The sequence below is a fragment of the Lepidochelys olivacea genome (genome assembly GCF_965140295.1).
Source record: "Lepidochelys olivacea isolate rLepOli2 genome assembly, chromosome: 1".
Taxonomy (NCBI): domain Eukaryota; kingdom Metazoa; phylum Chordata; order Testudines; family Cheloniidae; genus Lepidochelys; species Lepidochelys olivacea.
Window position 1 is genome coordinate 245,265,256 of NC_140411.1, and position 23,164 is coordinate 245,288,419.

At 44.9% G+C, this 23,164-nt stretch overlaps 1 protein-coding gene across 1 annotated transcript in view; it reads right to left on the minus strand.

The window, feature by feature from the left end:
- IPO8 (importin 8) overlaps window positions 1-22,674 on the minus strand; it is a 69,155-nt gene extending 46,481 nt beyond the window's left edge. The window contains exons 1-5 of the mRNA XM_084617867.1: window positions 22,482-22,674; window positions 13,895-13,976; window positions 11,350-11,506; window positions 7,839-7,997; window positions 4,876-5,032 (exon numbers count right to left, since the gene is read on the minus strand). Of these exons, the coding sequence (XP_084473993.1) occupies window positions 4,876-5,032; window positions 7,839-7,997; window positions 11,350-11,506; window positions 13,895-13,976; window positions 22,482-22,565 (639 nt within the window). The 5' untranslated portion in view covers window positions 22,566-22,674. The remainder of the gene's footprint in view (window positions 1-4,875; window positions 5,033-7,838; window positions 7,998-11,349; window positions 11,507-13,894; window positions 13,977-22,481) is intronic.
- Between the last annotated feature and the right edge of the window lie 490 nt (window positions 22,675-23,164).

Consider the following 23,164-nt stretch of genomic DNA (forward strand, 5'->3'; position numbering starts at 1 on the left):
GATTCAGGTGGAGCAGTCCACCATGGTCTTGGGAAATTAGTTCCAAGTCCAACGGAAATCAGAGGCTTCACTGACAGATCCAAGAGAGCAGAGAATCGGTGTTGGCAGGCCCACGCTGGGGCTATGAGTATGACTCCGGCCTGGTCCCGCCTTATCTTCAGCAATACCGTGTGAATAACCAGTACTGGCAGGAAAGAACAGAGTAACCTGCTTAACCAAGGAAGCAAGAACATATCTGTCAGGAAACCCTGGCTGTGACTTTGCAGGGAACAGAATTGCTGACATTTTCTCTTAGCTCTCGTGGCAAACTGGTCCATTTGGGGAGATCCCCACCACCTGAAGATATGTCTCAGCAAATCCAGGTGAAGATCCAATCATGGTGAGTAGTAAATGATATGCTGAGGTGCTCTGCAAGATTGTTCTGCACCCCAGAAGGTACGATGCTTTGAGGTCTACCAAGTTGACAATGCAGAACTCCCAAAGTGAAGCTGCCTCTTGGCAGAGCGAGAAAGAATAGGATTCTCCCTGCCTATTGAGGTAAAACATTGAAGCTGTGTTGTCTGGGAGAACTAATAGACCCTTCCCCTTGACCTGCGGAACTAAAACCTAACATGCTAGCCTGATATAAATGTCAGAGAACTGAAAGCTATGTAAAGACAGGTCTCCTGAAGACCATAGTCCCTGAGCACCAAGATGGGTCCCCCAGCAGATGCAAATGCATCTGTCACTAACATGAGGGTCAGTTGAGCGTGAGTAAGAGGACAACACTGCATACATTGTCCAGACTTGTCCACCAATCTAGGGAGGCAAGAACCTGAGAGGGCACCCTTGCTACTGAATTTAAAGGAAAATAGTTTCAGTGAGTAAACTGACTCCAGCCAACACCAAAGAATTCTTAGGCCCAGTCTGCCGTATTGGACCACATATGTGCACAAGGCCATATGCCCCAGGAGCCTCAAAAAGTTTTGTACTGTTATGACTGAGTGAGACTTGAGATCCATAACAATGGCCCAAGTTGTCTGAAACATACAGTCTGGAAAGGAAAGCTCTGGCTTAAGATGAGTCCAGCACTGTCCTTTATAAACTATATCCTCTGGACTGGGAAGAAGAGAGATTTCTCTGCATTGACTAACAGACCCAGTGCACCGAAAATTGACTGGATTAGAGATACACCGAACATCATCTGAATCCTGGATCAGCCTCTCACCAGCCAATCATTCAAGCAGGGATAATCTCACATTCCTGATCTTCTGAGGAATGCAGCCACACCTGCCAACACCTCTGTAAAAACACTGGGAGCTGCTAAGGTGGGTGTGGCAATATCTTTTATTGGACCATATTCTGTTGGTGAGAGAGAAAAGCTTTTTGAGAGTTTACACAGAGTTCTTCAGGTCAGGGAGCTGCTGATAGACCAAACAATTGTACAGTGAACTGGCAATGATTCTGATTTACCAGAAATCTGAGATATTTTCTGTAAGCGTGATCGATCACCATATGGAAGTAGGCATCTTTCAGCTTGAGGGCGGCATACCGGTCCCTATATCTCCAGGGAGGGGATAACTGAAGCTAGGGTGACCATGCAAAATTATTTTTTTTAAATACTTGTTAAGAAGACAAGTCCAAGATCGGTCTGAGACAAACACACACCCCCTCTGCTTTTGGGATTAAGAAATAACAGGAATAAACACCGTCCGTCCCTCTGAGACTTTGTGGAACCTCTTCTGTGGCACACATCTGAAGGGGAGCTTGAACTTCCTGCAGGATGAGATGCTTGTGAGAGAGGTCCCTGAAAAGGGAGGGAGGGGTGAAAACAAATTGGAAGGTATATCCCACTTCCACAGTGCTCAAGACCAACTGGTCTGAAGTAATTTAGAACCAAGCACTGAGGAAGTAGCAGAAAATTTGCAAAACTAGGTAAAACAGGATCTGGAATCACGGAGACCAGCATGATGATCTCGACTGAGCCACCAGCATGTCTACTTAACACTCTCTGGGTGTCTAGAAGGGCTAGGGGTTGATGCAGAAGCTGAGAGGCAGGACTAAGCCTAAAAACCCTGCTCTTCTTCTTCAACAGGTCCTTACGAGGAGCCAGAGCTGTACACCAGCATGACTGCTGAGGCTGATAGAGCTTTCTTGCTGGGGCAGGTGTATACAAAACACAAGATTTCAAAGTTGCCCTTGAGTCATGAAACTTGCTATCTGTTTGCTCCAAGAACAGCAAAGGACCTTTGAAGGGAAAATCCAGGACAGTTTGCTGGACTTCATGGGGTAAACTGGAAGACCACAGCCAACAGCACCTTCTCACAGAAACTGCAGATTCCATGAACCTAGCAGCCAAGTCTGCAGAACCTAACCTGCCCGGAAGCAAAGTCCTCGCCACTGACCTGCCCTCAGACATGATGAGGAGAACTGCTGCCTAGCATTCTCAGGCAGCGGGTCCTTACATTTAGCCACAGAACCGCACAAGCTACAATTAAAACATCCCACCAGAGCCTGTTGGTTGGCAATTCTAAGCTGCAACCCCCTTCCCCCCCCCAGTCATATATCATTTTCTACCACATAAATCCAGCTTCTTTACATCTTTGAATTCAGGGGTGGCAACTTGAGGACCCTGGCATTCTGGATTAGTGGCTGCAACTACTAGCAACCCTAGAGAAGTATGGGAGTACAGGCAATCAAATCCCTAGGAGGACACATAATATTTGCGCTCCACATGCTTTCATGTGGGAGGCAACGAAGATGAGGGTCTGCCGCAGTGACTTTTTAGGCTCCAAAATAGCCTAATTGATTGGCAAAACCACTTGAGATAAACTTATTATAGATAAAATGAGGCAATGAGGGGCTCCCTGAACTCCTTGACCTGAATGTCCAGGTCCGAAGCCACCATCTATAGTAACTCCTGATACACCTTCAGGAGGGGATGATGTTGTCCCAGAGGAAATTCCTCATTTGGAGAGGATGAAGTCAACTCAGGATTCAGCTGAATCTCTTCTGCTGGCTGCTCAGTATCAGGCCCAGTACTGGACACATGAGCAGGTTCAACACAGTGCAATGAGTCGCCTCACTTGGATCAAGATAGGAAGGGTGTGGGGATGACCTGAAGGCTAGAGGAGACCCCCCAAGGGTTCCAAGAAGGCAGCTGATAAGGGACTGGGCCCCATGGGCCTCCTGGCCACATTACCGGAGCAAGCCCTGAGGCAGGATCCCAAAGGTATCTTGGGTGGTGGTAGGGTCTAGGAGTGGAACGGCAAGTCTTGCCCCAAGGCTGAGAGACGTATAATTCTGCTTCAGAGTCTGAAGAAGAGAATTCTCCATCAAACCAACCATGGAAGGGCTGTCCATCGGTATGGGGGAACGGTGCAGAGATCCTGACTGCTGAAGAAATGCCGTCATTGCCAGCTTCCCCGTCGACAGTACCGACAGGTAGGCTGATTTGTAAATTGAAGAGTGGTGCGGTACTGAAAGCTGCACGACAGGAGTCAGTTCTGGGAATCTTATGGCACTGGGACAGCTATTTCCTGTATCACTGGAGACACCAGTACAGATAGACTTAGGTGTTTTGCTGCGGCAAACCCCTCTGGCATAGCCAGTACCAAGATCATCTCTGACCGATGCAATGCCACTGAAGTCAAGGGTACCGTTTGTGATTCGACTCGGAGCCTGTACTGGCACCGGAGTCAACAGTGCCATTATTGCCACATACTTGGAGGAGGAGTACTTTTAACTGGAATGCACTCTACTCGACTTCTTTTGTTCCTCCTTAGCTGGATTGGAGGGTAGAGATCTTCCTCGATTTGAAGCCCCTTTGGAAGGTTTATATCTCTGCCTGAGCACCAGAGAAGGAGACCAGCACCGGGATTTGGACAGTCATGAAGGCACACTTCTGACTGAAGCTGCAGCACTCGTTATCAACTCAGACTGGGATAGCTACGACGGTGATCTCAGTGCCTCTTCCACTAGCAGGAACTTCAGCCTAGCTTCCCTGTCCTCCTTTGTCCTAGGCTTAAAGTCCCCAAAAAATTGGCTCTGGTCTTTTTAAGTGAGTCTTGCCCAGGCATCTAAAACGTGAGTCGTGCAGATCACTCACGGCAAGGATTTTGTGCAGGAAGCACAGGCCTTGAAGTCTGGTGCCAGGGGCATACTCCAGCACCGGCCACAGCACTCCAAACGGGAAACAGCAACAGAATTTTTTTTAAAACTATTAAAAATTCCAAAACTATTTACAACTAAACATAAGACTATCTACACAAAGGCTGACAAATGTTGCCGGAGCAGTTCCAATGACTGTCATGGGTAGTAAGAAGAACTGAGTGGGGAAGAGGGTGGCTCTGCCCTTTATAACTGCATGATGTCGTGCAACAGCAGAGGACGCTCAAGCCACCCGGACAGGTACTGCTGAGGGAAAAGTTTCCGATGCCCATATTCTGGGCACACAGACACCACCAGTAGAATGGACATGTGCAACACATCTCGAAAAAGAATTTAGAACACGGCAGCAGGGTCCACATAGCCAGTTAGCATGTGGTAGGCTCGTGCAAGGTAGATTTACACCCCAGTTTGCTGTGCACTAACTGTTTGTCTAGACAAGCCCTGTGACTTGCTCCTTCTTCTTAGTCCACAATGGCTTCAATCTATTAACTTTTAGGGCATATTGCAAAGACTGTATGTGCTAAGGCTTTTTGGAACCCTATGAGTGTGGTGGAATAGCATTTTGAGGTAAGTGCAACACATTTTGTTGTTCTGAATTGCTAGCTGGTTAATTATATACATGTACAGAATCAGCAGTATCTTATGACGCTGGCTTTGTGCGCGTAAGTGGGCTGTTGTCCCCAGCAATCTACAATTTTACATTGCTCTCGGTGCACAGAAACCTACCTGCACAAGTGCATAGAAGATTTTTAAGATCTGTTTCTGAAGAAGTACAGAGTAATGGGAGTTATCAGGAAGAAGCTGGATCATCTGCTGCTGAATCCGAGGCAGGAATATTTGCATTGCTGCTATGAGCGGATCTCGCTCCTCTGCTTTCTTGTACCTGCAAAAGAGGACAAACATAGATGTCTCAGGTCTGAGTGTTCCCAGATCTAATGCCTACTCCTTCCCCACAATCAAATTATTCTACCTTCTTTAGAAAAAAAAAACAACACAAAAAAACCCCCTGACATTCATGAGTGTAGTGTTTATTCATTTCTCTCCTCCTCCAGCCTTCATCTGACAGCCTACACAATGCATGCTACCCTTCTACCAACAGACGGAAAAATGTCAAAACAAAGGTTAAGTAAACATTAGTCCTGCCCATAGTGGCATTAATCTTACTTAGACTGTAAGCTCCTTGGGGCAGGGACCACCTCTGTGTTCTGTGTTTGTACAGCAACTAGCATAATGGAGTCCTGGGTTATGACTAGGGTTTCTAGGTGCTACAGTAATGCAAATAATACATAATATTTTCCTTGCGAATAGACTGTAAGCTTCTTGGAGCAGGGACTATGACTTTTTATACGTTCCTGTAGTACTGAGCTCACTGCTGGTGTTCAGTAAATAAGTGAACAGCCTTCAACAGATAGTGAAAGCTCTTTTGGTTGGCTATGCTTTTGGGTTCTTTTTAACATTCATATGTTTGTGTTTTTATAAATATAAATAACTGGTCAAAGAATTTTATAACGAATGGGACTAATTTGCAGTGATGCCACATGCTTGTGGCTCCAGCTGATGTCAGAGGAAGTAGAGAGTGTTTGGCACCTCTGAAAATCAGGCCCAGGGTATACATAGTATTGGATAACAATACAACAAAGCAGATACCATATTCACAATCCAGCATTTTCTTTTGAAGCACACCTAGAAAATAAGTTGTATCCTGTTATCCAGTAAATTATAGCTGTTTCTCCAAATGTCTACAAACGGCATTACAATAACTAAGGGCCATCAGATGGCTCTACTCCTTCACAAAGAAAAAGTACTTTAGCCTTCAATGTGGACTTCCACATTTTGGCAGTGGCCAAGAATTAATCAGTCTCTCAGTTCTTGGCAGTGGCCAGAAAGCCCTGTAAAGAAGCAGCAACTCTTGAGAAATTCTAAGTGTCACGGTGCATCTGTGCAAACTGCTATCTGTGTGGTTTACACAGCCAGGGCCCTGAATACAGTTAGAAAAGTTGGATGTCAAGGCAAACAGAGTGTAGCTTCAGTTTTAGACTTAACTTTACATTTCAATACTTTCTAAATCCACGTGGATTCCATACTGAGCAAGGCTATTACTGCTCATTAAGCCTTGTGGAGGACAGATTAGTTGAGCAACCTTACAATCCAAAGCTACTTTGCCCCTCCCCCCCTCCTCCTGCCTCCCCACATGCTCCCATTTTACACAATCTAGCTCTTTTAGAAACAAGAAAGGTACAGGCCAGTTTGGACAAAGGTGATGACTTCACTGCAAGAGGCTCCTCTACATGAAAGAGCATGGGTCGACCACAGACATCCCTACCTAAGACGCAGGGATAAAATATTCTGAGCATGGGTCGACCACAGACATCCCTACCTAAGAAGCAGGGATAAAATATTCCAAGATTTTATCTTGGCATAGACCTACACACTGATGGATTGTTAGGCACTAGGTATTGTGTGTATCAATATTACTCCCAGATTCTCTCTTCATACTTCCTCTTCCTCTCCCCACTCCACACTTCCATAAACTCAGTCAAAAGGAAGACAAGTCCTACAAATAAATGAGTTAATCCAGTTTAAAAAAAAAAAAAAGGAGGTGTTTCAGGTCCTGCCTCATGAAACAGGTTCAAAGATGTATTTATTATACTTTGCAAACCAGTGTGTCAGGTAAGTTCTGGCTGACCCAGGGCATTTCATGTTAGTATACAGATTGTGGTAGTGACTCAGAGTTTCCTTCTCCCCCCCACCTCGCTGTCGTGTGTGGATTAGCTATCTGGCTATAATTTCTGACCCAAGTAGGCTGCACTTTCAGTGACACAACAATAAAGAGAGTTGACATTTAGTTACATTGTAAAATGTATGTATTTGAGAGAAATCCTCTCCCATACTCTATTATGTTGCTTGTCTGATAAGGTCAGACACACTTTGGGGTAGAGACTATGTTTTCCTGTGTTTGGTCAGTGCATAGCACATTTTGGGCACTACCAGAACCTAAAGATCATGATTCTTGTGTGTGGTGCATAAAACATTTTGGGAGCCTTAGAACAAAGTTGTTACATACATTTAGGATGGTTATTCACAAATAGTTCTACTCAAGTAAAATACCCAAGGAAGAAACTCAAGGGGAAAAAAACAGAAAAAAGTTAGATTGGAAAAAAACAAAAAAAAACCCCACCAAGGGTATGTCTACACTGCAAGGAAAAACCCGCAGTGCCAGGTCTTAGAGCCTGGGATAACTAACTCAGGCTCAGAGGGCTAAAAATAGCAGTGTAGACATTTTCGGGAAGGCTTGAGCCTGAGCTCTGAGACCCCCTCACTTCCCCACTGGGTTTCAGGACCTGGTGTCCAGCCTGAGCAGGAACATCTACACTGCTATTTTTAGCCCTGCAGCCTGAGCCAACTGACCCAGGCTGAGATTCTGCACCATGGGTTTTTCTCTGCAGCACAGACATACCCTAAAACTCTGACTGCTGCTGTATTTTCTGCTCTCAAATTGCTGTCAATATAGACATGATGAATAGTTGTCATTTACATAAAAGAAAGCAAGCATATGGGCATCAGAAATTCCCATCCTTCATCTGAATTCCCCTCAGAATTGTCAATACTCTTCTGTCTTTCTTTCCAAGTAAAGAAATCAGCTGAGATAACAACCCTGATTTCTATTCTACTGATGGAAATCCACTTACTCATAAGTTTTCACCAGCTGATACAAACATAGCAGGCTACCAAGCCAGCTCCCACTGTTCTGAGACTGCAAGTAATAGCCTATCTTGTCTACAACTGCTGTCCAATGGCCAGGAAAGTCATGCTTAATGATAGCACGGAGGCACATTGTCAACTGGGCCCTAAAAAAGGAAGAAAAAGCAACATGTTATAAGAAGATAAATATGTTAACAGCCAACAGTTTATATTAAAGGCCTGATCTTGAATCTCATTATTTAATGGATACAATGTACTGGATTATACATACTTTGAGAACACAGGAAGAGTTTGAGGGGCGGAGGGCCAGGAGATGAGAAAGGAAGAACAAAAAAGACTTGAAGTTAATGTTAAGGGAACTCACTTTTCATCCTTCAGGCTTTTTTAGCTGCTTTTTTCTCCCATCCTCTTATCTCTCCACACCTACCAAGTGTTACATACAATTTCTTTATGAAACCTACTAGCACTACCCTTTGAAAATTAATCTGTAGGGGTTTTTTTAAGTGCCCATGAAATTAAAAGCAGCAACAACAAAAAAATGTAAGCTTGCAAATTTTTATAACATGAAACTGTCTTGTGTGTGATCCAGCCTGAAGTTTCCTCACCAAATTATGATTTCCCTTGGATCATCCAGGAATCAGTGCTCTTGACTCTGCCAAGGGATGAAAAAAGTCTGCAAAAATATCTTCTCTTTACCTAATTTTCTACTGTAAAAAATTCTCTTTGCAATTTTCCATACAGACACTCAGAGAAGGGATGTCATTATTCAGCAAGGGGCTCTCAATCTTTTAATCATTTCAGCTTTGCCTCCCTCTCATCCTTTTGCAGTTTGTGCTTCACACTGCCATCTTTCTGTATCTGCACCCTCCTACCATTGCTCTGGCAAGCAGAAGGTGACAACCTTCACAGCATTGCTCTACTTTTTTGTGCTTTTCAGATTAAGGCTTTGTCTACACTCGCAAGCGAACGACAAAACTTTTGTCACCGAGAGGCATTAAAAAAAAACCCCACACATACACCCGAAACGACAAAAGTTTTGTCGAGGAAAAGCGCTCTCCTGCCGACAAACAGAGGCTACTCTGCGCGCCTTTTAGCAGCATGGCTGTGCCGGCACAGCCATGTCGCTAAAAGCCGCGTAGGGTAGACATAGCCAAACTTAGTGCTGACTGTGGTTCTGGAACAATGCCTGGGGAGACTGTAGGACTCTATTTATCCATTAAACAGTAACAGTACAGGTAATAGCAGTGCAAGCACACCTACACTGTGCTACAACCTCAGCCTGGAGAGACCACTGCTTTTAATAGAAATTCTAGTCACCAGCACCAGAGATCTCAAGTTGGAAAAGTTGTAACGCATGGGATTTTCTGAATACTAATACCAACATTACAGAAACACAGAGGGAGTCACAGCTCCAGAAAAAGTTCTTTTTAAAGATTGAGTTTCTCATGGGTGCAGTCTTTTAGTGAAGCTGCTGCTTCGTACCACTCCACTATGCTATGCTCTGCTGCCCCATCAACACAGGATCTGACTCCACCCCATCCCACACAGTTCCAGTTACTGCCTCCCCACTGGTTGATTGTTTGGGAGCGGAGAGCCCATAAGGTTCTGGCCAGGCTCCGCAGGCAGTGGATGGAGGCAGGGCACACTCCACCAACATGGAGGAAATAACCAGAGCTGGGTGTTGTAATGGTGGAGACCTTGCCCTGCTCGCATGATGGAGGGATGACCAGGCCATATTTCAGTGGTTTTGTTACTGAAATACATGGGCTCCTGCTCCCAGTCCTGAGCTCCATTCAGTGAGATTTCAGATATAAACGTGAGTGAAAAAAAGGGTTCAAATGTGAGAGTCTCACAATTCAGGCATGAGAACTGAAGTGTGTGCGATACTATTCAGTCATTGCGGCCATTCAATCCTTACCTTTCTTACTCCTAGGTGAATTCTGTGCCACTGCGCACATGCAGAATTCACATCCCCTGGAGATTTTTTTTCCTCTGCAGAATAATACATTCTGCTGGAGAGGTACTGCAGTTACACCTTTCGCCCACCTGGGCTGCTGTGGCATCAGAAGAGAGGGCAGCTGGCTCACCAGCTGGAGCAGCCAGCCAAAGAGAGGGAAGGAGCAAAGGCTGCTTTTCCTTACAGTGACATGCTTGTGGGGCCAGCTGAGGTGGGGACAGTATATGGGGGGACGGATAGAGCGGGGCACACATGGCTGCTGGGGGAGTCAGAGTGGGGTTCAGAAGGGCTAGTAGGAAGGGGAAGAGTGGGGCAGCGGCACAGGAGCTAGTGGGGTGATAGTAAAGAGCGAAAGGCTGAATGGGAGTGGAGTGCAGGGACACATGGGGACAGGGGAAGGGGAGTGCAAGGAAAGACGGGGACAGATGTGCCTGAATGAATGGGAGATGCTAGGGGTCAGCCAACTCTGCATTGGGGAGGCTCCCCAACTCCCTAAAAATCCCGCCCCCACCCCGAAAAAACCCATCTCCCACCCACACTCAACAAAGCCTCCAGGTTCTCTCCCAGGCTCCCAGCAATTACTTCCCTCTCCCTCAGCTCCCCATTACCCCTGACTCTCCCAAGCCTTTGCACTGCTTCTCAGGGGTGCAGGAAGTAATTTTCTGTATTGTAGTATAAATGAATTATTACTCAAACTTCTGTATTAATATGGCTAGTAAGGAATCTATTTGTCAAAAAACATTTCCTGAATCTTTTTTGTTGTCTGTATTGTTAGACATACTTGCTGACAGGTATTTTGAAATAAAGTACCAAAATAAATGAAACTGGTGTGTCAAAATAACACAATATAATCAAACAAAATATGCAGAATTTTAAAATATTGTGTGCATAATTTTTAATTTTTGGGCACAGAATTCCCCCACAAGTACCTTTCTACCAACAAGGAAGCCATTTGTTAGCATTTGTGAAGGAAAAGGGTTTGTTCTTGTTTTTATAAACAGGGATACTGGTCCGCTGGAAACCTGATGTATACTATCAAACTCATTTTACTTAGGCCAATGAACAGTCATAAACCTATGAATTAGACCACTGTCCTCAAAAGTAGAGAAGTATATCTTAGCTTTCCTAAGGTCTGTAAAACATTGGTACCAGAAACATTAATTGAAATAAGTTCTTCCAACATGTATAAAAGTAATAAAAGCAGCTGAATAAAGGACTTTGCACACAAAAAAATACATTTTTAGGCTATGATGTGAATGGTATTTATCTGGAATTGAGGGTCAGTGGCAGGCTGAAATAACTACTGTGACAGCCCCATGCACCAATCTCCTCTGAATTAGTAAAATAAACAGAAAGTGATTAGACCAAGTTTCAGGAGTTACTTTAAACTTTCTATGCTTTGTAGTAAATCTCTTATTGTGAGCAGAAGACACTTGCAAGTTAAAAACAGTCCAATTTAATGAGACAAATAAAAGGAGTTGCGGAGGCTGAGCACCTCTGAAAGTCAGGCTCTTAGTCAACATTTGCACAGTATAACGTACCTCACTAAGTCAGGAGACCGAATAATTCCTTCCACAATGTTATCACGAATTTGCTGGCGATCATTTTCATGAATGTTGAATGGAAATACTGCTTCTCCTGGTGGCGGTTCCCGATCCGGCCAGTACTGTGTCACCATGTTCTTCAGGTAAATGGCAGCTAAATTACAGAAAAAATCCTAACATAGCAGCATGGAGAGGATTGCTTAAATTCAGCTCTGTAGCGAAGTCCCTACCATTCAATGTGGATTACAACTGAAGGTGGCACAAAGTGATGCTGAACAACAAAACAGGGCAGAAGGCTAAGAATGACTGAATGTCTATCCTTTAGCAAATATTAGAGAGACAAGATGCGTGAAACAATATCTTTTATTGGACCAATATCTACTGATGAGAGAGAGAAGCTTTCAAGCAACACAGAGCTCTTAGTACCTTTTCCAGTTCTGAAGAAGAGTGTCACACTAAATATAAGATCAAATAGATAGTTTAGCATCAGTTGTTGTGGGAGATCTTAGTCAACAAACCCAACCTTTTCATCACTAGAAACATCAGGGTCAAATGTGTGGTCCTAAACAGAATATGGGATTATTTCAGCCAGCCTTTACAGGACAGTATTCTTTATTACAACCAGCTTTGCAAAACTGTCACAACAATTTACCAGCCTAGGCACAAAAGCTACGCATCTATCATAGTTATAACAAATGGAAATTACAGTATTTCACTCAGAATAACCTACTCACCCTCAGTAAGTAGAGTTTTGCGGGGCTGACTTAAAACAAAGCATAACTATATGCATGGCCCGTACATTCTACTTGCGGGGAAATGCCTGGTATCGAACTGGCATGGAGCATACCTTTTATTCCAGCAAAGAGGTCTACTGTAACTTCCCCAAGCCTTATCTCACAATAAAATTCTCCGTAATTCCGCGGAGATGTTCCCTATCGCCTCATATGAAACGTCATGAAAAAGTGGTATCTGGTAATCCTTAGCTGAAAATATCATTTACTCCTAAAGAATGCCTGTAACTATTCTTTCAGACATAGCATTAGCAGAAAGTTCTTAATAAACCTTTAGAATACTAATCCTTTCACTCTTTTTCTTTTAGTTAATTTTTGATTGGGATTTTAAAGCATATTAAAGCATGAATCAGGCACATTCAAATAGAATATTTTTCTCAATTTTGACAGATTGAAGAGTATTAACCAAATTCTGTAGTTTGTGTGCAAAGCGTGTTAAAAGGGTCAAGTGGATGTCAGAAATTAAAAAACTTGTTTTTCAGACAGACCAGAGTATTCAGACAAAAACAGGACCAGAATGACCAATACAATAGCTTAACACACTGAGGTCACACCAGGACATGTGCTTCCACATGGATTGTGATTTTGAATAAATTCTTGCTCTCACAGCAACTGTAGCATTCTGCTGATTTAGCAATTTGGTATAAATGTACTGTCTTTCCATTCCCCACCTCCTTCCTCCACAAAAAAATACTGAAATATGCTCCACACATAAATTTGTTTTGTTCTGACAAATGAAAATAAGACTCTGTTTTATTAAAATGACCACATGGATCCTGAATTAAGTGCCTCCCTTTGTGCCAACATGGTCCTAACAATGCCATTCACAGTTGGATTATCTATGATAATATACAGGCCAACAAGATGAACAACATACATCAGCATGCCCCAGTGCACTCAGGGGATTAACTGGTCTTTTTAACTTTTTTTTTTTTTTTCCAAAAATTCAACCACCCCCCCCACCTTCTATAGAAAATTCTATTTCATATGATAGAAAGAGAACTGTGAGTGAAAAACCCTCATCAAACTCTTCTTGGAAAAGTGGAATATTTGCTATACTAATTAAAGGTTCACATTTAGCCACCTATTGTACAGGATTAATCAACATGTTCTACAAACAAAAAATTTAGGTCCTGATCCTGCAAAGAGTTACACACGTGCTTAATATTAACTATACCACACACCCGGTGTCACATGCATATATGGAATCCCTTCAAGATGCATTTAGCTAGCTTTATACCCATAACTTATCTAAGGGATCTTTCTTGAGATCTGTTTTTGCGGGAAGGGTCTGTAAGTATCCAGCATTGACTCAGTCCATGTTAACAAGGACTTCTATTTCTCTAAGCTAAGAATTCAAAACAGTGACAGACCCATTCAGATAAGATCCCCCGATCTCCACATACCCTCTTCGTGTGGGCTCCACCTCTCCTCATAAGAAAAAATCTGATCTCCTCATGCCCTCCTATATATCCAAATTTTGCCCATAAAGGCAGGGAAATAAAACTAATCCAAGAGAGATCACTACAAACACAGGAAAGTAAGGGAGAAGGTTTGGTGTGCCATAACCAGATTTCACCACCACACACGAAAGCGAATCACCAAGTCATTAGGGCTCCTTCACCGAACTATTTTAATTTAAAGGCCAAAATAGAGTTAATTTTAATGACATGACAATAGCTCACCACTTTGTTTTAATATCTTATTGACTTTTTACCACAGGAAAAAAATGAAACAAGAATTTAGCTCACCTGCTTGACGTACTGGAAATTCAACTTGATCCGAAACTATGATTTGTAGTAGACTGGGAGCAAAATTTATGATCTTGTACGACTGAAATTTATACAAAACAACCAATAGTTAAAGTCGTGTTTTTTAAAAATTTTAAACTATTGTATTGCCAAATGAGTAAGAAAATTAGGATGACTATTTTTGAGAGAGTTACTACAGTATTCTGAGACTTTCCACGTGAAGTTTGAAAGGAAGTTCACTTATGTCGAATTCACCCCCTCCAGCACCATAAATAATTATTTATAAAACTTTATTTATAAAACATATAGGCAAGGAAGTGGCATTAGTGAGGAGACAAAGGCACTTTTTTGGAGATTCTGAGATACTAAATACTGAGACAAAACTGACTACAGATAATAGAAACCTCTGCAGAAGTCTCTGAATTATTTTATTTTTTTTAAAACTTACCCAGAAAGAGTCAAATGCATATTGATTTGCTTCACAGACACACAGCACTTCGGTGAGAAATACTTCATAGTTTAATGGAAATGCTACCACACTCCCTTTTAAATCAGTAAATCGTTTAAATTACATTGAAGTATATTTGGCAAATGTTTTTGTTATATGCAGTATAACTGCTGAATTAAATTTATAGTAACATAAGAGAAAAGTTAAAAATCTGGAAAACCTACTGGAGTAGCCATACATAATTAAAATCAAGTGCAGACAGATTAGATTTCAAAGCCACAAGTTTCTGTGTATTTTCTGGGAACTTTTCAGACACTCCATTTTCAGCACATCTGAAGAACTTCTAAGTGGAAACACTGCTTAGTGAACTTCTGAGCAAAGCATGCTCGATTAAAAGGTGAAAATATGATAGCATTATACTGCCACAATTCAATGGGCATCCTCCTGCATAAGGAATAGGGAACTCTGCATGGTTCAGTGACTTTTCAGCCTCAGCAACATCTGTAGTTATTAGTCAGTTATGATCTCTTTTATCTCAGCTCCAGACATTTGATGTTTCAAAGAGAGCTTTTTGCCAGTGTCTGCATGCCAGCTGCTCTCTTTATTTCATCTTCTCTGGAAGAGCTTTACCAATACTCTTCAGATAGCTTACCATTTGGCAGTTCTAGTGGTTTTGATAGTTTTCCTAGCTGAAAGGGAAGAACTTTAACTAAAAATCGAACACAACTACACTACGTCATTTCTTGGACTGCACCTCATTCAACCGCTCAGAAATACACGATTAGGTCTCTTTCTCATGGCCCGGATGCCTTGATGTAGCATTTCCATAATGAGATAATGATAATTTCCATAATGAAATGTATCCACACCGGCACTTATGTTGGTGTAACTTATGTCGTCATTCAGGGGGATGATTTATTCACCCTCCTGAGCAACATAAGTTACGCTGACATAAGCTGTAGTGTCAACATAGCCTGACATGATGCCACAGCAGTAACAGCTAGCAACACAACAAATATGTAAGAGCTCTGGAGAATGATATGGGCTCAAGGAATCTAGATCACTGGTCTTGGATAAAGGCCATCATGCACAAACTGGCAGGCCACTTTTGCCAACTCTGAGCAGAAAGATCAGAGTCTATTTGTTTCCCACCAGGTTTTTCAGCAAACCAGGTAAAGATTTCCATCTTGACACTATACCCTTATACCCAGGGAGGGTTGGTTTACACAAGAAGGCTCATAAAAGCCCTCAAACACACAAAATTTCAGAGAAAGAAGTTACTCATCTTGTGCAGTATCAATGGTGGTTCTTTGCGTAATTTCCCTATGGGTGCTCCACTGTAGATGTATCTGCATCCCTGTGCTGCTGACCAGAGAATGTTGCTAGCAGCATCCACTCAGCCCACGCATGCATTGCCTCCCCCGGCTCCCCATCATCTGCTATGAGGCTAACCAATGGTGTGCAGGTAAACCCGCCTCAGTTTCTTCTCTGCCGCTGAGTTCATGATGAGAACTCCGAAGAAGAGGGGAGGAGGGGAGGTCATGGACCACACATAGGGATACACATCGTTACTGTACAAGGTGAGTAACTTCTTCTTCTTTGAATAGTGTCCCTATGTGTGCTCCACTGTATGTGACTCCCAAGAAGTATCCCCCCACTGGAGGTTGGGGCTTCTGAGTCGAGTCTGTTATAGATGAGTGTACTGTGGCGCCGAATCTGGTGTCTGCGGCAGAGTCCCCCAGGATGGCATGGTGTTCTGAAAAGGTATGTGCAGATGCCCAGGTAGCTGCTCTGCAGATTTCTGTCTGTTGCATTCTCCAAGGGTATCACTGTATGAGGAAACCGATCTCGTAGAATGCGTGCAGACTGTAGATAGGGGTGTTAAGTTGCAAATCTGAGAAAGTTTGATACAGTTTGAGACCCATTTAGAGAGTCTTTGTGCTGAAATCGCTGTACCTCTAGACCTGTCTTCAACAGCGAGGAAGAGTCTCGGAAATTTTCTAAAAACTCTTGTCCTGTCCAAATAAAAGGCCATGGCTCTCCTTATGTCGAGCGTATGGAGGATGGCTTCCCTATTATTCTGATAGAGCTTGAGATAAAAGTTGGAAAGTGAATGAGTTGATTCATGTGAAATGCGGAAATCAATTTGGGGTGAACTTTGGATGTGGTCTAAGCAGAACTTTGTCACAAAAGAACACTGTGAAGGGGAGTAGCAGTATTCTGTACTGGTAGTGGTCTTGACCAAGTGTGAATCTGAGATATCATCTGTGATTCAGTATGATTGAAATGTGAAAGTAAGCATCTTGAAGGTCAAGGTCCGAGAACCAGTCTCCCTTTTCTAACGCTGGGATAATTATTGCCAATGTGACCATCCTGAACTTCTGAGCCTTGACAAATTTGTTGAGCACTCTGAGGTCTAGTATGGGTCTCCAACCTCCCTTTTTCTTGGGTAACCCTAACTCTAAGCCTTTGCCTCTTAGATGTATGGGCACTGACTCTACAGCTCCTACGCTGAGGAGATGGTCAATCTCTTCTCGTAGCAGGCTCTTGTGATAAGGGTCCCTGAAGACAGACGGGGACGGGTGTTGGCAGGGGGGAGCTGTGAAGTGGATTGAGTACCCATCTCCAATAATCTCCAAAACCCATTTGTCGGAGGTTATCCTTTCGCAGGTGCTGCGGAACAGGGTGAGACGGCATCCATAGGGATGAGGGAGGTTTTCCAGTATTGGATAGCATTGAGGAGGATGGTCTGCAGGCACCTTGACTAACCCATCGAAACTGTCATTTTGAGGCGGATGGCTGTGAAGAAGGAGGTTGAGTCCGATGGTTTCCATTTGAGGAACATGGACTTCTTTCTCTGGGGTTCTTACAATCTCTGGGATGAAATGTGACAAATGGGGTCTGAATAAAGGCTGAAAGCTATCTTTTCTCTTCTGCCCAGGCATGTAGATTCTGAGCGATCGAAGAGTAGCCCTGGAATCTTTTAAAACAGTGGTTCTCAAACTTTTATTTTTGCAGGCCACTTGAAAATTGCTGATCTCGGTGGACCACTTAATGATCTTTCCGTATGTTGTTTGTACTGTTAGATAACTATTGTAAAGCGCTTTGGATACAAGCGCTATATAAAAAAAAATAATAAACTTTTTTTGTTCTACAATTAAAAGCACCCCGTCTGGTGATGACGATGAGAAATTAGTATGGGGGATACCTTCCTCCTCAACTTCCGCCTCTTGTTCTTCTCTTAATTGTTCAAGGGGCTAGGATTCCCTCGATGGAGCAGCTGAAGGAGGATGTCTCCTTGGCTCTTGATGGACCACACTAGAGTCAGGGGAGGCACGATGTCTGGGTGCCTGCCAATAATCCTATTAGGGCCATTGGGGAGAGGCAGTGGTTGGTACAGCGGCTGCCCATACCAAGGAGGCTGGGGATCAGAGGAATGGTACGGCTGAGGTCCATACTGGAATTGGGCACCACAGGGTGGTGACAGGAGCGGCGGAAGAACACATCTTCTTGCTCACTATCAGACTCAGTGGATGAAAAAGGTGGGATATGGAATGATGTTGCCGGTGAGTCTGGAGCTCTGGGTGGACTCAGTACTGAGGCCCCGGTACTGAATAAAGGCGAATCCAGTGCATCTGACACAAAAGGTCTGTTGAGTACTGGAAGTCCGGCAGTGCTAAAGGTACCGTTGGTGATTGCTGGTGCCAAGATATCTGCACCGAAGGAGTCAGTGATCTGGATATGATAGTATGGTCCGCTGGTGCCTGGCATGCCGAAGATGGCACTGATGTCAATGTCCGTACCGTAGGAGCCTTCCCCAGGCCAGCTTTTGTGGATTTTTCATGCCCAGTCAGTACTGATGATTCCTTGCCTGTGCCCATTGGGTCCTTACGCACCACAACATGCTCTGTTGGGGTGGTACCGTGCAAGCCTTGGGTACCAGACTTAGAGAGCTTCAGTGCCATCAGTACTGATGACAGTGAGCAAGACAGAGATCATTTTTGGCTAGGTCGGGGCTTGCTGTGGATTCTCACGGCCCTTTTTTGCGTGAGTGGCTTGTGGGTGTCTTCTTGGGCTCACCTCCCTTAGAAGTAGAGGGTTGCAGTGAGGCTTCCCATCATCCAGATCTTGACACAGCTCAGAGGGTGGTTGAAGAGCCACCTCTATTAAGAGAGCCTTGCGTCTTAGTTCTCTAACCTTTCTGGATCTAACCTTCAGCTGTCGGCACAAACCGCACTTTTATGATATGTCGTTCTCTCCCCAGGCAGTGGACACACTGAGTCCATCAGTCACCAGGATAAATTCCTTGCAACCAAGGCCTGGTCTACACTGGCGGGGGAACAATCTAAGATACGCAACTTCAGCTATGAGAATAGCGTAGCTGAAGTCGACGTAGCTTAGATCGACTTAGAATCACCTACTTCGCGTCCTCGCGGCGCGGGATCAACGGCCGCAGCTCCGCTGTCGACTCCGCTTCCGCCTCTCGCTGTGGTGGAGTTCCGGAGTCAATGGCAGAGCGATCGGGGATCGATTTATCGTGTCTACACTAGACGCGATAAATCGATCCCCGATAGATCGATCACTACCCGCCAATCCGGCGGGTAGTGTAGACATGGCCTAAGACACTTCTTGAAGCCCAATTCATCAGGCATACCCTGTCCAGAGGGGTCCCCAGACCTGAGGGAGGGGAAGGAGAGCGTTGAAGAAAAATTATGTCCAAAATAAAGTAGGATTTATTTTAATAATAAAGATTAAAAAAAGAAAAAAGAAAAAGAAAAGGAAGCTCCAAAAAAGGTAGCTGAAATTAACAATTCTGAAGAAGTTAATGATCCGCGCTATTGGACAGCTAAATCTCTGTCTTTAGCCAGGGGTGGTTGAGAAGGAACTGAAGAGGATTTGCCTGCACAGTGATCAGGGATCGCTGTGATGGTTAGCCTCGTGGCAGAGCGGGGCGGGGCGGGGGGGGGAGCAACGCATGCACAGGCTGAACGGAGACGGTCACGAAAATTCTCCAGTCAGAGATGCAGGGATGCAAACACACCTACAGTAGAGCACCCATAAGGACACTAGTCAAAGGAGGATTTTTTTTTTTTTTGAGAATTAGGGGTGGGGGTATCAAAACTGAGGCTTATATAAAAAAGAGCTAGTGGCACCATAAAAGGTTGCCAGTTTCATCAAAAGTGACTTAGGCCTGGACAACAAAAAGGTTTTGTACCAGCAAAACTATTTTAACTATGGATGTGATTTATTTCTTTATTTATTTTTTACTGAAATAGTTATACCAGTACAGCCTCTACTATGAACCCAGCAATACTGGCATAGCTTGTTCCCCTTCCCACACAGGAAAAAGTAGTACTGGTATAAGCATCTTTATACCAATATAACTGTGTCCACACTAAGCGGGTTGTACTGCTTTAACTATACCAGTATAAGGTGGTATAACTTTTGTATTTAGACAAGCCATTAGTCACCAAAAGAGGTGTATTCTTGATATAATCGCTGGTATATGACATAAATCAGCATCTGAATTCTGAGATATGAAAGTGTGTAATTCCAGGTCAATATTGTCATAGGATTTACTAAAGTTTGACAAGGCTTTAAAGCCTTGCTCCAGAGGTTAGCACTGAAATGTTTCAGAATTCCAAGGGCAAAAATGAATATCTAATATCTACCAGTTTTCATTCCTTAGGCAACATTTTTGTTCCATTCACTGAGGGATTACAGTTAAAGCCAGTGCTGTATGCATTAGTACGTAATAACAAGATAACCTGACACATATCAATTAAATCCATAATGCTCACTCACTCTAGGAACAGGAAGCCTCCAAAAATATTACGTATTTCTCTTAATTTCAGGAATCACTTTTTAAAACCAAAAAAAAATCCTGTCAGTTTTCCTTAAAAAAATACATGCTTTTTAAAATATTGTTGATAAGTACCCCTGCAACCTTGAAACTGAACCAGAATCCTGAATAACAATTGTATTACTAGTAATCTGCAGTCATCACATCTTTCATCTGATGACCCTAACAATCTTCAAAACTTTCTTTAAGCTTTATAACACTCGTGCAACAAGTCAATGGCACAGTCAGGAACAGAATCCAGGAATCCAAACCATCATTCTTTTGCTCTAACCCTGCCAAACATACAGCAGTTTGTTATTGTAGTTTTGCTCCCACATGTTGTTTTTAATAAGGATAAAACAAACACTGGGTGCATTTGTTTTTGTGGTTTGTAGATAAATATGGACTTTGTAAAAGAAAGAAGGTGGCCACATGTTGATATAACCACCCCTCACAGCATTTCAAATGCCCATTTTCAATCAACAGTGAACAGAACTTGCCACCACTAAAAGTGAGAGTGTTAGATATAACTAATTCAGAAGTGGTTTTAAATTGCAGGTGTAGAAAATTAGAATAAGGACTAATTTCTAAACTGAACCTGAATCCTGGGAAGCCTTACTAATCATTTCAATTAACATTGTGAAGACCCCAAAAGGTGGGCCTCTTCAAAATAAATTCAAAACTGAAGTTATTCTTCTATATTCCATCAAAATACCTATATTAGGAGAATTTGAAGATTGTATGACAAACCAAAACTCAGAAAGTGTCAAAATTATGATTGCAGGCATAATCTTAACTGTACACCCTCGTGCCATTACAGTATAGTCTAACTATATGACCACCTGATATACTGTGATATCTGAGAAAGGGTATCAGTTTTTCCAGAACCTTACATACACAAACACCACATAATCTATATGTCTAATGTATATGTCAGGAATCCATGAGAGTCAATGTACAATATTCATAGTGAATGGTGTGGGGCACATGAGCATTGCAACCTGCACATACAATGTACTGAAGTATTGTATATTATATCTATTACTTGAAAAACGAGTACACAACCATGTATTTCAAGTTTAATGCACATGTACAAGACCACCACATTAAGAATTCAGGTGCAACCTTTACTTTGACATTTCCTGACTCATATCTTTAAGCACACAAACTTAGTTAAGAAAGTTAAGGCACTGATCCTGCAACGGGTGCCACATGGGCAGACCTCTGTAACCACACAGGATCCCCGTGAAGTCAGAGGAACTCCACAGCGGCACAGAAGTCTGTTCATACATAGCCAGTTGCACTAGCGGTGCCTTAGCTTTCAAACACTGCAGGGGAATATTCTTTTCACAACAAAATGTCTCAGCAGATTTTCCTGTTAATTGTGGAAACACTCCTACTGTACTTCAGGTTTATACCTTTTTAAATTTCCCTTTAAGCACTGTTTCCATTTAGGAGCTGCCTGTAGTTAGAGTCCACTGGTGCCTAGGGCCGAGCTGGCTCTGCCCTTATCACCACTCCACAGAGGCTACAAAACCAGCTGTCAGATGCTTGAAAGTGACAGATTCCCCCATCTGCACAGGCAGGACGAACAAGCTCAATAGATAGCTCAGGTGACGCGGGGGGGGGGGGGATATGATGCTGCTTCCCCCCCCCCCCCCCCATCACTACCAGTAGAGATGAGCACCACAAGCTCTCTCCTTCCTGACGATCACTGCCGGGGTCCGGCGACGGGTTGAGAGCAGCGCCCGGAGGCCCGGGGCTGACCGCGCTCACAGGCCGCCTGACCGCGCGGCAGCGGCTGGCAGCAGCTCCCGGGCAGGATGCTTCGGTGATGCCCAGGCTCCCTCGGGGGGTTCCCTGACCCCTCTGCCGCCCCCATTTTACCCTCCCACGAGCGAACCCGCCCGCCCTTGGCCAAGCCGGGGAAGAGCCGCAGCGCAGCCCGCCAGGGGCCGGGGGAATGGGAGCCCCCCCCCCCCGGACACACACACACACACACACAGACACACACAGGCTGTGGTGGAGGGACGAGCAGCGCCGCCCCCGCGCCCCAGAGACGAGGCGGCCCCGGCCCCGGCCCCGGGCAGCGCCAGGGGCAGAGCGGCGAGGGACAGGCAGCGCACTGCGGAGACTCCCCCAGCCGCCGGGCGCCCAGCTGCGGGTGGGGGTAGGGGTGGTGGGGGCGATCACCGGGACTCCCCCCGCCCGCCCCCCACGGGCCGGGCTTCCGTCCCCGCGGGCGAAGGGGCCGGCGGGGGGGCCGGGCCCAGCCCTGGGCGCCGCGCCCCCCTCACCTGATTGAGCTCGTTCTCGGCCGCGATGCGCAGCTTGGGGTCGATGGTGCCCTTGAGGGCCTGGATGATCCTGTTGGGATCCATGTCGCCCCCGACGCCGGGAGGCAGCGCTTCGCCGCCCCGAGAGCCGCCCCCGCCCAGCCCCGCAATCACCAGCGCGCTCCGCTCCCCGCGGCCACTCGCACCGGCGCGCGCGACAGCCAGGCGTGGGGAAGCGGGGGCTGCTTTACGGCCACCGCGCCGCCTTCAGCTTCGTGCAGCCGGGGCCAGGGAAAGGAGGCCACCATACTGTTGTACGGAAAGGGACAGTGGCACTGCGGAGCTGCTTTACGGCGGCTGCCACGGCACGCCCTGTCCCCCCCCCCCCCCCCATGGGGGCGGCCATGCTGTGGTACGGAAACTTGTCTCCTTGACCGTCCTCCCCGCGCAGCTGGTCCTGTCATTACTGTTTTACTGGGGGGGGGGAGGGTGACAGGTGCCCCCGGTCGCCACCCAGCTGGAGTTTTTCTTAAGTGGGTGGAGGGGTGCACCTCCCCCAGGGCAGACTTTTTGGCGGGGCGGGGGAGCATAGGCACGGCTACTCCCTCCAGCTTTTTTCCTGGGGGAGGGGGGGGGAGAAAGAGATTGTTCCCCTGGCAACTGTTCCGGGGGGTTGTCTATGGGAGGGGGGACAAAGTTGCTCC